The following is a 13587-nucleotide window of genomic DNA, read 5'->3' on the forward strand; positions in this document are numbered from 1 at the left end:
CTCAGACATAGTTTAAAAACGAAGCATTTGTGTTTAGTGAATCTGCGAGATCAGAGGAAGTACAGATGACCAGGGATGTTCTCTTGATATGTGTGTGAATTGGACCATTTTCATGTCCTAGGCATTCAAAATCTAACAAGTACTTTTTGGTGACAGGGGAAATAAATGTTTTTACATTACATTACATTATTTTCTTTACTTTTGTATCATGGCACCGGAGATGATGGCTGACGTGTTCCTATCCAAATGTGTTTTTTGTTCTTTTTATTGCGTTGTTTGTCATTTATTTTGTTAAACTTATTTTGTACATAATGTTACTGCTACCGTCAGAACAGCGATTACTCACCATGAACTGGCAGAAGATTCTTTTTCCATTAACCAGTCTGACGAGCCCGACGTGAAGGACATACTTTCCTGGGAACAGGCCCAAATCCCTGTAATTTGCATGAAGAGGAGACAGAGAAAAAGAGGGCGGAGGTTGGGCTACCTTCTGAGAATTCATAGGCGATTGAATAAACTTCCACTGCCTTCCATTCTACTAGCTAACGTTCAACCATTGGAAAATAAAATCGACGACCTACGAGGAAGATTAAACTACCAATGGGACGTTAAAAACTGTAATATCTTATGCATCAAGGAGTCGTGGCAGAACGACGACATAATCTACATACAGCTGGCTGGTTATACACTGTATCAGCAGGACAAAACACCAACGTCTGGTAAGAAAATGGGTTGCGAATTATGTATATTTGAAAACAACAGCTGGTGCACAATATCTGGCATAACAATACCAGAGGGAAAAAAACTCTAAACCACCTTTACTCCACACAGAGAGACGCGTACAAAGCTCTCCCTTGTCCCCCATTTGGCAAATCTGACCATACAGTGGCTTGCAAAAGTATTCACCCCCCGTGGCACTTACAACCTGGAATTAAAATATATTTTTTTTTGGGGGGGGGGGTTGTATCATTTGATTTACACATGCCTACCACTTTGAAGATGCAAAATATTTTTTATTGTGAAACAACCAAGAATAAATACATAAAACTGAAAACTTGAGTGTGCATAACTATTCACCCCCCCCCCAAAGTCAATACTTTGTAGAGCCACCTTTTGCAGCAATTGCAGCTGCAAGTCTCTTGGGGTATGTCTCTATAAGCTTGGCACATCTAGCCACTGGGATTTTTGCCCATTTGTTCAAGGCAAAACTGCTCCAGCTCCTTCAAGTTGGATGGGTTCTGCTGGTGTACAGCAATCTTTACGATTCTCAATTGGATTGAGGTCTGGGATTTTACTAGACTATTTCAAGATATTTAAATTTTTCCGCTTAAACCACCCGAGTGTTGTTTTAGCAGTATGCTTAGGGTCATTGTCCTGCTGGAAGGTGAACCTCCATACCAGTCTCAAATTTCTGGAAGACTGAAACGGGTTTCCCTCAAGAATTTCCTTGTAATTAGTGCCATCCATCATTCCTTAAATTCTGACCAGTTTCCCAGTCCCTGCCACCTTGGGGTGATGAGAGATGTTGGATTTGCGCCAAACATAGCGTTTTCCTTGATGGCCAAAAAGCAACATTTTAGTCTCATCTGACCAGAGTACGTTCTTCCATATGTTTGGGAGTCTCCCACATGCCTTTTGGCGAACACCAAACATGTTTGCTTATTTTTTTATTGAAGCAATTATTTTTTTCTGGCCACTCTTCCGTAAAGCCCAGCTCTGTAGAGTGTACGGCTTAAAGTGGTCCTATGCAAAGATACTCCAATCTCCTCTGCAGAGCTTTGCAGCTCCTTCAGGGTTACCTTTGGTCTCTTTGTTGCCTCTGATTAATGCCCTCCTTGCCTGGTCTGTGAGTTTTGGTGGGCGGCCCTCTCTTGGCAGGTTTGTTGTGGTGCCATATTCTATCCATTTTTTATAATGGATTTAATGGTACTCCGTGGGATGTTCAAAGTTTCGGATATGTTTTAATAACCAAACCCTGATCTGTACTTCTGTACTTCTCCACAACTTTGTCCCTGACCTGTTTGGAGAGCTCCTTGGTCTTCATGGTGCCGCTTGCTTGGTGGTGCCCCATGCTTAGTGGTGGGGCCTTTCAGAACAGGGGGCCTTTCAGAACAGGTGTACTGAGATCATATGACAGATCATGTGACATTTAGATTGCACACAGGTGGACTTTATTTAACTAATTATGTGACTTCTGAAGGTAATTGGTTGCACCAGATCTTCAGGGACTTCATAGGAAAGGGGGTGAATACATATGCATGCACCACTTTTCCGTTTTGAATTTTTTTCACTTCACCAAGGTAGACTATTTTGAGTATATCCATTACATGAAATCCAAATAAAAATCCATTGAAATTACAGGTTGTAATGCAACAAAATAGGAAAAACACCAAGCGGGATGAATACTTTTGCAAGGCACTGTAATTCTATCCTCCTGATTCCTGATTACAAGCAAAAATTAAAGCAGGAAGCACCAGTGACTTGGTCAATAAAAAAAGTGGTCAGATGAAGCAGATGCTAAGCCACAGGACTGTTTTGCTAGCACAGACTGAAATATGTTCCGGGATTCTTCCGATGGCTTTGAGGAGTATACCACATCAGTCATTGTCTTCATCAATAAGTGCATTGATGACGTCGTCCCCACAGTAACCGTATGTACCCCAACCAGAATCCATGGATTCCAGGCAACATCTGCACTGAGCTAAAGGCTAGAGATGCCACTTTCAAGGAGCGGGACTCTAATCCTGAAGCTTATAAGAAATCCCGCTATGCTCTCTGACGAACCATCAAACAGGCAAAGCATCAATACAGGACTAAGATCAAATCATACTATGGCTCCGACGCTCGTTGGATGTGGCAGGGCTTGCAAACTATTACAGACTACAAAGTGAAGCACAGCCGAGAGATGCCCGGTGAAACGAGCCTACCAGATGAGCTAATCTAATTCTACGCTCGCTTCGAGGCAAATAACACTGAAACATGCATGAGAGCACCAGCTGTTCAGGACGATTGTGTGATCACACTCTCCGCAGCCGATGTGTGTAAGATCTTTAACAGGTCGCAGGGCCAGACGGATTACCAGGACGTGTACTGCGAGCATGCGCAGACCAACTGGCTGGCATGTCTTCACTGACATTTTCAACCCCTGTCCGAGTTTGTAATACCAATATGTTTCAAGCAGACCACAATAGTCCCTGTGCCCAAGAACACTAAGGTAACCTGCCTAAATGACTACAGACCCGTAGCACTCTCGTCTGTAGCCATGAAGTGCTTTGAAAAGCTGGTCATGCCTTATATCAACACCATTATCCCAGATAATAAGACCCACCCCGATTTGCATTCCACCCTAACAGATCCACAGATGATGCAATCTCTATTGTGCTCTACACTGCCCTTTCCCACCTGGACAAAAGGAACACCTATGTGAGAATGATATTAATTGACAACAGCTCAACGTTCAACACCATAGTGCCCTCAAAGCTCATCACTAAGCTAAGGAACCTGGGACTAAACACCTCCCTCTACGACTGGATCCTGGACTTCGTGATGGGCCGCCCCCAGGTGGTAAGGGTAGGTAACAACACATCCGCCACGCTGACCCTCAACACAGGGGCCCCTCAGGGGTGCGTGCTCGGTCCCCTCTTGTACTCCCTGTTCACTCATGACTTCACAGCCAGGCACGACTCCAACACATCATTAAGTTTGCCGACGACACAACAGTGGCCTGATCACCGACAACGATTAGACAGCCTACAGGGGGGAGGTCAGAGACCTGGCCCTGTGGTGCCAGGACAACAACCTCTCCCTCAACGTGATCAAGACAAAGGAGATTATTGTGGACTACAGGAAAAGGAGGACCGAGCACGCCCCCATTCTCATCGACGGGGCTTTACACCACTGGAAATCTCTGTGCTCTTTACTGTATCCTGGCTGGGCTGTGTGTGCACATATGCGTGCACGCGGGCATGTTCACATGTGTATATGTTAGAGTATGTGAATATAGATGTTTGTGTTGCCATGTGTGCGTGCCTGTGTGAGTTGTCTTTGTTGTTCTCCCTGCTGCGCTGGAGACAGAGCTCAAGAGAGCGAAGGAAAGAGAGCCTCCAGTCCACCCACACTGCTCGACACAGTACAGCAGCAATGCACTTTTGTCATGTCTTAGTTCAGAGCCCCATACGAATGTATGAATCTTTCATCTCTCACAAAGCTGTCTGCACAGATCATTTTGTTCCCTTGGAAATAGCAGGAAACGTAAAATAGAATGGAATTTGTAATGGCTTCCTATCTGCAAGGAGAGCTACACTGCTTAATAATTTGCTTACTGACCGTGTGTGTGTGGGGTGGGGGGGATTCTTTGTACTGCAATGTGCGTGGAACAAGACAGTCTTGTAGTCCTGTCATACCAACTGCTTCCAGTGTACTATGTCAACATCATGTCAACAAATAGATACAGTATGTCAACTCTATTCCCTGTCTGTTGGAAGCAGAAGTGACAGATTGTTGACGACTACCCCTGTGTGTGTTTTTTGTTGTTTCAATTTCATTCTAAAGCAGATTATGTCGTACTGCAACTACTGTATACTGTACAGCACCAGTCAAAAGTTTGAACACACCTACATTCAAGGGTTTTTTGTTATTTTTACTATTTCTATATTGTAGAATAATAGTAAAGACATCAAAACTACGATATAACACACATGGAATCATGTATTAATCCAAAAAATGTTAAGCATATCAAAATATATTTATATTTTAGATTCTTCAAAGTAGCCACCCTTTGGCTTTATTACATTTTTGCACACTCTTGGAATCTCTCAACCAGCTTCATAAGGAATGCTTTTCAAACAGTCTTGAAGGAGTTCCCACATATGCTGAGCACTGCTTTTCCTTCACTATGTGGTCCAACTCATCCCAAACCATCTCAATTGGGTTAAAGTCAGGGGAATGTTGAGGCCAGGTTATCTGATGAAGCACTCCATCACTCTCCTTCTTGGTCAAAAAGCCCTTACACAGCCTGGAGGTGTTGGGTCATTGTCATGTTGAAAAACACATGATAGTCCCACTAAGCGCAAACCGGATGGGATGGTGTATCGCTGCAGAATGCTGTGGTAGCCATGCTGTTTAAGTGTGCCTTGAATTCTAAATAAATCACAGACAGTGTAACCAGTAAAGCACCCCATCACCATCACACCTCCTCCTCCATGCTTCACGGTGGGAACCACACATGCGGAGATCCTCCGTTCAGCTATTCTGTGTCTCCTAAAGAGATGGCGGTTGGAACCAAAAATCTCAAATTTGGACTTATCAAACCAAAGGACAGATTTCAAATGTCTAATGTCCATTGCTCATGTTTCTTGGCCCAAGCAAGTCTCTTCTTCTCATTGGTGTCCTTTAGTAGTGGTTTCTTTGCAGCAGTTCGACCATGAAGGCCTGATTCACGCAGTCTCCTCTGAACAGTTGACGTTGAGATGTGTCTGTTACTTGAACTCTGTGAAGCATTTATTTAGGCTGCACTAAAAGAAACTTTCAAAGTTATTGACATTTTCCGGATTGACTGACGTTCATGCCTTAAAGCAGAGACAGACTGCCGTTTATCTTTGCTTATTTGAGCTGTTCTTGCCATAATATGGACTTGGTCTTTTACCAAATAGGACTATCTTCTGTATACCACCAATACACAACTGATTGGCTCAAATGCTTTGAGCAGGAAAGAAATTCCACAAATGAACTTTTAACAAGGCACACGTTAATTGAAATGCATTCCAGGTTACTACTTCATGAAACTGGTTGATAGAATGCCAATGAGTAGGTGTTTCCAAACTTTTGACAGGTACTGTGTGTTTAGTGTAACTATCGGTAGCGTAACACTTTACATGAGCCTTTTGTCTAATTAAGGGCTACATAATTATGACATAATACTGACACAATTTATGTCCTAAACATTTATGACAGCTGATGTTAGCTTATGACAACTGACAATACATTTCCTTGACACAAACCATTGCCTATCGGCGAAATATTCTGCACACATTCGGAGTGGAAGTTGTTTCGGTGAATTAGCTCAATTGAGCTCTTCTAATACACCTTACACTACTCAGTATCTTCAACAGCTTTGAAAATGGCCACATTAATATTCTGTATGACTAATGTGCAGGAAACGTAAGGAGAAAACGAAAGCAACTCATTGACTTTGATGGTCATACAAACTTTGATGGAGTGGCAGATTCGGTTCTCCCATGAGATTTCTGTATACTTGAGGTCTCTTCCTGTATGTATGGTGCATATAAATGAGGTTTTACTCCCTATAATCTCATTTCTTGCTGCTAGAGGAGAGATTTTGTCTTTCCTCTTTTGTAGAATGTTCAATGACAAATGTCCTTGAAACAAAACTGGTGTGTAGGCTACTGAAATTCCCTATTGACAAAGCCTAAAAGGGAAGGTATTCAGAATTGGGGTACAGCCTCTACCTAACAAAGCCAAAGGCCTACACAATACACAAAGGCAACATGTCCCCACAACCATTTTGTACAGGTGTTATTGGTCATTCCCCTTTTAGACTTTTTATAGTCAGGACTATTACTCCAGTCATTTCCCATGCCACATCTGATTCGAGTCCCGTCCCCGTCCGATTTTAGAAATGGTGTCTACTATGCCTTTGAGTTATTGTATGCACTGCCAAGGTTAACTCACTGTTGAACTGAAGGAGTAATAGTCCGTCTTACAATGGCAGGATGAGAGGCATCGACCTCACTGTGTGTTGTATAAATCAATTCAAATCAAATTATATGTCACATGCGCCGAATACAACAGCTGTAGGCCTTACAGTGAAATGCTTACTTACAAGCCCTTAACCAACAATACAGTTTTAAGAAAAATGTGTGTTAAGTAAAAAATAGATAAGTAAAAATGTTTAAAATAAAAGTAACAAATAATTAAAGAGCAGCAGTAAAATAACAGTAGCGAGGCTATATACAGGGGGTACCGGTACAGAGTCAATGTGCGGGTGCACTGTTTAGTCAAGGTAATTGAGGTAATATGTACATGCAGGTAGAGTTAAAGTGACTATGCATAGGGGTCTATGTCACATCAAAAAATCAGGGCCACACATTTCTTCTTAGTTGGTTTTACGGAAAGTTCTCACGGACATCTTCATTATGGCGAGGTCATACGCACATACACATGCACGTAGATAGCCTACACAACTATACACTCACACACTCACAAACACACACACACACAAATCAGGCCACAGACTTCATTTCTCGAATACCATGTTGCAGGTGTCCAGAACCTTCAGTAAGTGAATTAGCCTGCGGTCCTCTGCTTGCTGCAAACTGCGACCAAATGGGGACCGTATGATGCTTTGGCTGACCTATTTATCTTACTTTGCTTCATCTCCTGTCCAGCATGTGTGATTGAGATGGTTTTACTTTTGAACTGAGGAAATGTGCATCCGTCTCGAAGAACGGGCACCTTGTGCTATTCCTAATGCACAAATGTGATAACCTAAAGCTGAACACTGCTTCATTGATGCTGCGCATAGACCTGGTGATGTATCACACAGCTCTGATGTGAAATGTAGGGCTGCGGTGTGGTGTTGGATAGCCTTAGTACACACTCTTTCACAGCAGAGCAATCATCTCAGTCAGTCGGGAGTTAGCTGACTTGCTCACCTTCTAATGGGGACAGGATATGAGTCATGGTCATTATGAATAGGCCATTAGCACATGAGCACACCCTGTGGCCCTCGATGTCCACACAGCCGTTTATAGCTTGTAAACGACAGAACAAGGGACACTAGGTTAAATGTCAATGTTTCTCTCACAGGGGTTTATGTACTGTTGGCCCAACCAACCACAGGCCTTTAATGGTTGAATCTTAAAATAAAAAGGGCATGTGTAATTCATTTATTTGCACAAATATGTACTCAATATAAAAACTAACACATTAATTTTCAATTTCTCCTTCCTTCTGTCTTCCTGCAGGTAGTGCAGGCACGTCGGTTATGTTTAATAAAAACGGTGACGCCCCGGGACGCTACGACCTGTTCCAGTTCCAGATGACCAACTCCAGTGTTCCTGAGTACAGGCCCATCGGACAGTGGGTGGAGACACTCCAACTCAGGGTAAGTTTAAGGCCTGTAATCTTGTCTGGGACCAAGGACACATGGTCCAAGAATCCTTAGCATACTTATAATGGCCTTATTTGATTATATTTATGATCAATAGAGATACATTTAATTCATTTTGGAAAATGTAAGTGGATAATATCCCCGAATCTACCACACAACCAAAGCTGATTTTTGAAGGTTCTGGAGGCAGAATGCAAAACAGGAAAAAGTCGATGCACACTTCCAGTCAAATGCACATTTCTTTAAATAGTATCAAAGCTTTCAGTCAGTCGACTTTCATCAGAGCATGCTTTGATGAATGCTCTGATGAAGGTCGACTGGCTGAAAGCTCAGCTACTATTTAAAGCAATTTGCATCAGACTGAAAGTGTGCATTTGCTTTTTCCTTTTTATCAGAGAAATGTAAGTTCAAACGAGGCACTTGAGAAAATGGTGATTGATTGGCCACTAATTAGTACACAACTTGTTTAGGAAGAGCAATGTCAAATCAAATTGAGGAATTAGCCTGTAGTCCTGAGAATGTTGCTGTTGCTTTTTGGCAAGACAACGATAAGTTGTCCATGACGGAAAAAGACTGACACCTGTCTAATGAAATATGTTTGTCAAGGAATATTGAGGAGACAGATTGATTATGTCATCTCTGATGAAGAGCTGCATCAAAATGTGTCTAAAAGTGGCTTAAATCCTCCCTGACAACAACAAACCCAACAAACCACCCCTCCTCCCAAAAAATAAATTATCCGTATCATTCCAAGGTGACAAATCTTGCTTTGTGGTCTCCATAGCAACAGTGGTGTTGGTCTCATTACTGTTTCCAGCCGGAGAGTGTTTAATCAGGAACTGTTCCAGGGAGTAACATTGTCCACGTAACAAATCACAGCCCCTGCACAGATAACTGATAGCAGATCACAATCCACTGAGACAGCGTTGAAACAACACATTTGTCATGCAGGTACATGTGAGCTGCAGGACATGAGAGAGCAGCATGTACAGGAATACTCACACACTGTAGTCGTTGTAGGTTTTGGCTTGCACTAAGGTATTTTTTTGGTTGTGTAATATCTTAAAGCCTCAGGACAGACTTTAATGTGATTATTATCAGAGCAATTTACATAATCATTGGTTTTTGGGAGCCAGAGACATGGGGAAAATTATACAAGTTGTGATGTGGGATGACAAAGAGTTCTTCAAGATGACTTCAAATCAAAAAGTATTTGTCACATGCGCCGAATACAACAGGTGTAGACCTTACAGTCAATTGATTACTTACAAGCCCTTAACCAACAATGCATTTTTTTTAGAAATACCCCCCAAAAAGTAAGAGATAAGAGTAACAAATAATTATAGAGCAGCAGTAAATAACAATATCGGGGCTATATACAGGGAGTACCAGTACAGAGTCAATGTGAGGCGGCACTGGTGTCGAGGTAATTGAGGTAATATGTACATGTTAGTAGAGTTATTAAAGTGACTATGTATGGATAATAACATAGAGTAGCAGTATTGTAGAAGGGGGGGGCAATGCAAATAGTCTGGGTAGCCATTTCATTAGATGTTCAGGAGTCTTATGGCTTGTGGGTAGAAGCTGTTTAGAAGCCTCTTGGACCTAGACTGGCGCTCCGGTACTGCTTGCCGTGCGGTAGCAGAGAGAACAGTCTATGACTAGGGTGGCTGGAGTCTTTGAGGTCCTTCCTCTGACATCGCCTGGTATAGAGGTCCTGGTCGGCAGGAAGCTTGGCCCCAGTCATGTACTGGGCCATTCGCACTACCCTCTGTAGTGCCTTGTGTTCGGAGGCCGAACAGTTGCCATACCAGGCAGTGATGCAGCCCGTTAGGATGCTCTCGATGGTGCAGCTGTAAAATCTTTTGAGGATCTGAGGAACCATGCCAAATCTTTTCAGTCTTTTTTCAGTCTTTTCAGTCTTCACGACTGTCTTGGTGTGCTTGGACCATTTTAGTTTATTGGTGATGTGGACGCCAAGGAATTTAAAGCTCTCCACATGCTACACTACATCCCTGGTTGAAGACAATGGGGGTGTGCTCGGTCCTCCATTGAATCCCGGGAACATATTCCAGTCTGTGCTATCAAAACAGTCCTGTAGTTTAGCATCCGCTTCATCTGACCACATTTTTATTGACCGAGTCACTGGTGCTTCCTTCTTTAATTTTTGCTTGTAATCATGAACTATGGTCAGATTTGCCAAATGAAGGGTGAGGGAGAGCTTTGTTACGCGTCTCTGTGTGTGGAGTAAAGGTGGTTTAGAGTTTTTTCCACTCTGGTTGCACATTTGACGTGCTGATATAAAATAGGTCAAACTGATTTAAGCTTCCCTGCATTAAAGTCCCCGGCCTCTAGGAACGCCGCCTCTGGATTATAGCGTTTTCCTGTTTTCTTCTGGCGGTATACAGCTCATTGAGTGCAGTTTTAGTACCAGCATCGGTCTGTGGTTGTATGTAGACAGCTACGAAAAATACAGATGAAAACTCTCTTGGTAGATAGTGTGGTCTACCGCGTATCATGAGATACTCTACCTCAGGCGAGAAAAACCTTGAGCCTTCATTAGATATCGTGCACAAGCTGTTGTTTATATACGTGCTTTCAGTTCGTCCCATTTATTTTCCAGGGATTGAACATTAGCTAACAGTACTGATTGCAAAGGCAGGTTAGCCACTCGTCATCTGATCCTCATAAGGCACCCCGATCTCTTTCATCGAAATCTCAGTTTCTTTCTCCAGCGAATGACGGGGATGAGTGCCTGTTCGGGTGTTTGGAGTATATCCTTCCCGTCCGACTCATTAAAGAAAAATTCTTCATCCAGTTCGAGGTGAGTAATCGCTGGTCTGATGTCCAGAATCTCTTTTCGTCATAAGAGACGGTAGCAGCAACATTATGTACAAAATAAGTTAGAAGCGATGCGAAAAAACAAACAAAATAGCACAGTTGGTTAAAACCTTTCTAGGGCAGGCGTTCCGCTAGCGGACCCCTCGACAACATTCCGCTGAAAAGGCAGCACGAGAAATTCAAAAATATTTTTGAGAAATATGTAACTTTCACACATTAACAAGTCCAATACAGCAAATGAAAGATAAACTTCTTGTTAACCTTTTTGGGACAGGGGGCAGCATTTTCACTTTTGGATGAATAGCGTGCCCAGAGTGAACTGCCTCCTACTCTGTCGCAGATGCTAATATATGCATATTATTAGTAGTATTGGGTAGAAAACACTCTGAAGTTTCTAAAACTGTTTGAATTATGTCTGTGAATATAACAGAACTCATAGGGCAGGCAAAAACCTGAGAAAAAATCCAACCCGGAAGTGGGACATCTGAGGTTTGTAGTTTTTCAACTCAGCCCCCATTGAAGATACAGGGTGATATTAGTTATGTTTCACTTCCCAAGGCTTCCACTAGATGTCAACAGTATTTAGAACCTGTTTTGAGGATTCTACTCTAAAGTGGGGGCTCATAAGGGCTCTTTGAGTGAGTGGTCTGGCAGAGTGCCACCGCCTCGGTCTGGCGCGCTCACGTGAAAGGTAGCTACGTTCCACTTCATTTGTACAGACAAAGGAATTGTCCGGTTGGAACATTAATGAAGTTTTATGTTAAAAACTTCCTAAAGATTGATTCCGTACTTAGGTTGGCATGTTTCTACGGGCTGTAACGGAACTTTTTTAACTTTTCGTCCAACGTTCGGCCGACCTGAACCCACTTTTGGATTTGTTTACTAAACGCTATAACAAAAGAAGATATTTGGACATAACTGATGGACATTATCGAACAAATCAAACATTTATGGTGGAACTGGGATTCCTGGGAGTGCATTCTGATTGAAGATCATCAAAGGTAAGTGAATATTTAAAATGCTATTTCTGAGTAATGTTGACTACCCAATATGGCGGGTAGCTTTTTGGCAGCTTTGTTGTCTAAAGGCTGTACTCATATTATTGCATCGTTTGCTTTCTCCGTAAAGTTTTTTTGAAATCTGACACAGCGGTTACATTAAGGAGAAGTTTATCTATAGTTCCATGTATAATAGTCGTATCTTTATCCATGTTTATTATGAGTATTTCTGTAAATTGATGTGGCTCTCCGCAAAATATCACCGCATGTTTTAGAACTACTGAACATAACGCTCCAATGTAAACTCAGATGTTTTGATATAAATATGAACTTTATCAAACAAAACATACATGTATTGTGTAACATTAAGTCCTATGAGTGTTATCTGATGAAGATCATCAAAGGTTAGTGATTAATTTTATCTCTATTTCTGCTTTTTGTGACTCCTCTCTTTCGCTGGAAAAAATGGCTGTGTTTTTGTGTGGCTTGGTGGTGACTTAACAATTGTCTGTGGTGCTTTCGCTGTACATCCTTTTTGAAATCAGACACTGTGGCTGGATTAAAGAGACTTGTATCTTTAAAATTGTGTAAAATAGTTTTATGCTTGAGGAATGTTAATTATGAGATTTTTGTTGTTTCGAATTTGGCACCCTGCACTTTCACTGGCTTTTGCGGGGGGGTTCCGCTAGCGGAACGGGGATCCGGGTTAATCTACCCATCGTGTCCGATTTCAAAAATGCTTTACAGCGAAAGCACATCATATGATTATGTTAGATCACCGCCAAGTCAAAAAACACACTGCCATTTTTCCAGCCAAAGATAGGAGTCACAAAAAGCAGAAATATAGATACAATTAATCACTAACCTTTGATGATCTTCATCCGATAACACTCATAGGACATCATGTTACACAATACATGTATGTTTTGTTCGATAATGTGCATATTTATATGCAAAAATCTCAGTTTACATTGATGCGTTACGTGCAGTAATGTTATGATTCCAAAACATCCGGTGACTTTGCAGAAATACTCTATAAACATTGATAAAAGATACAAGTGTTATTCACAGAATTAAAGGTAGACTTCTCCTTAATGAAACCGCTGTGTCAGAATTCAAAAAAACTTTACGGAAAAAGCATAATCTGAGAACGGCGCTCAGAGCCCAATCCAGCCAGAGAAATATCCGCCATGTTGGAGTCAACAGAAGTTAGAAATAACACTATAAATATTCACTTACCTTTGATGATCTTCATCAGAAGGCACTCCCAGGAATCCCAGTTCGACAATAAATGACTGATTTGTTCCATAAAGTCCATCATTTATGTCCAAATAGCCACTTGTTGTTAGCGTGTTCAGCCCAGTAATCCATCTTCATGAGACGCGAGCACTTCATCCAGACAAAAACTCGAAAAGTTCCGTTACAGGTCATAGAAACAAGTCAAACGATGTATGGAATCAATCTTTAGGATATTTTAACATAAATCATCAATAACGTTCCAACCGGAGAATTCCTATGTCTGAAGAAAAGCACTGGAACGAGAGCTGAACTCTCTCGTGACCGCGCATAATGAGACCAAGGCACTCGGCCAGACCACTGACTCAAACAGGTCTCATG

At 41.9% G+C, this 13587-nt stretch overlaps 1 protein-coding gene across 3 annotated transcripts in view; it reads left to right on the forward strand.

Moving 5' to 3' along the window:
* LOC112215712 (metabotropic glutamate receptor 7) overlaps nt 1-13587 on the forward strand; it is a 175091-nt gene that overhangs the window by 144570 nt on the left and 16934 nt on the right. For all 3 annotated transcript variants that reach the window (XM_024375021.2, XM_024375019.2, XM_024375020.2), the window contains exon 7: nt 7986-8125. In XM_024375021.2, coding sequence (XP_024230789.1) covers nt 7986-8125 — 140 coding nt within the window. The remainder of the gene's footprint in view (nt 1-7985; nt 8126-13587) is intronic.

The sequence above is a fragment of the Oncorhynchus tshawytscha genome, linkage group LG16 (assembly GCF_018296145.1).
Source record: "Oncorhynchus tshawytscha isolate Ot180627B linkage group LG16, Otsh_v2.0, whole genome shotgun sequence".
NCBI classification, from domain to species: domain Eukaryota; kingdom Metazoa; phylum Chordata; class Actinopteri; order Salmoniformes; family Salmonidae; genus Oncorhynchus; species Oncorhynchus tshawytscha.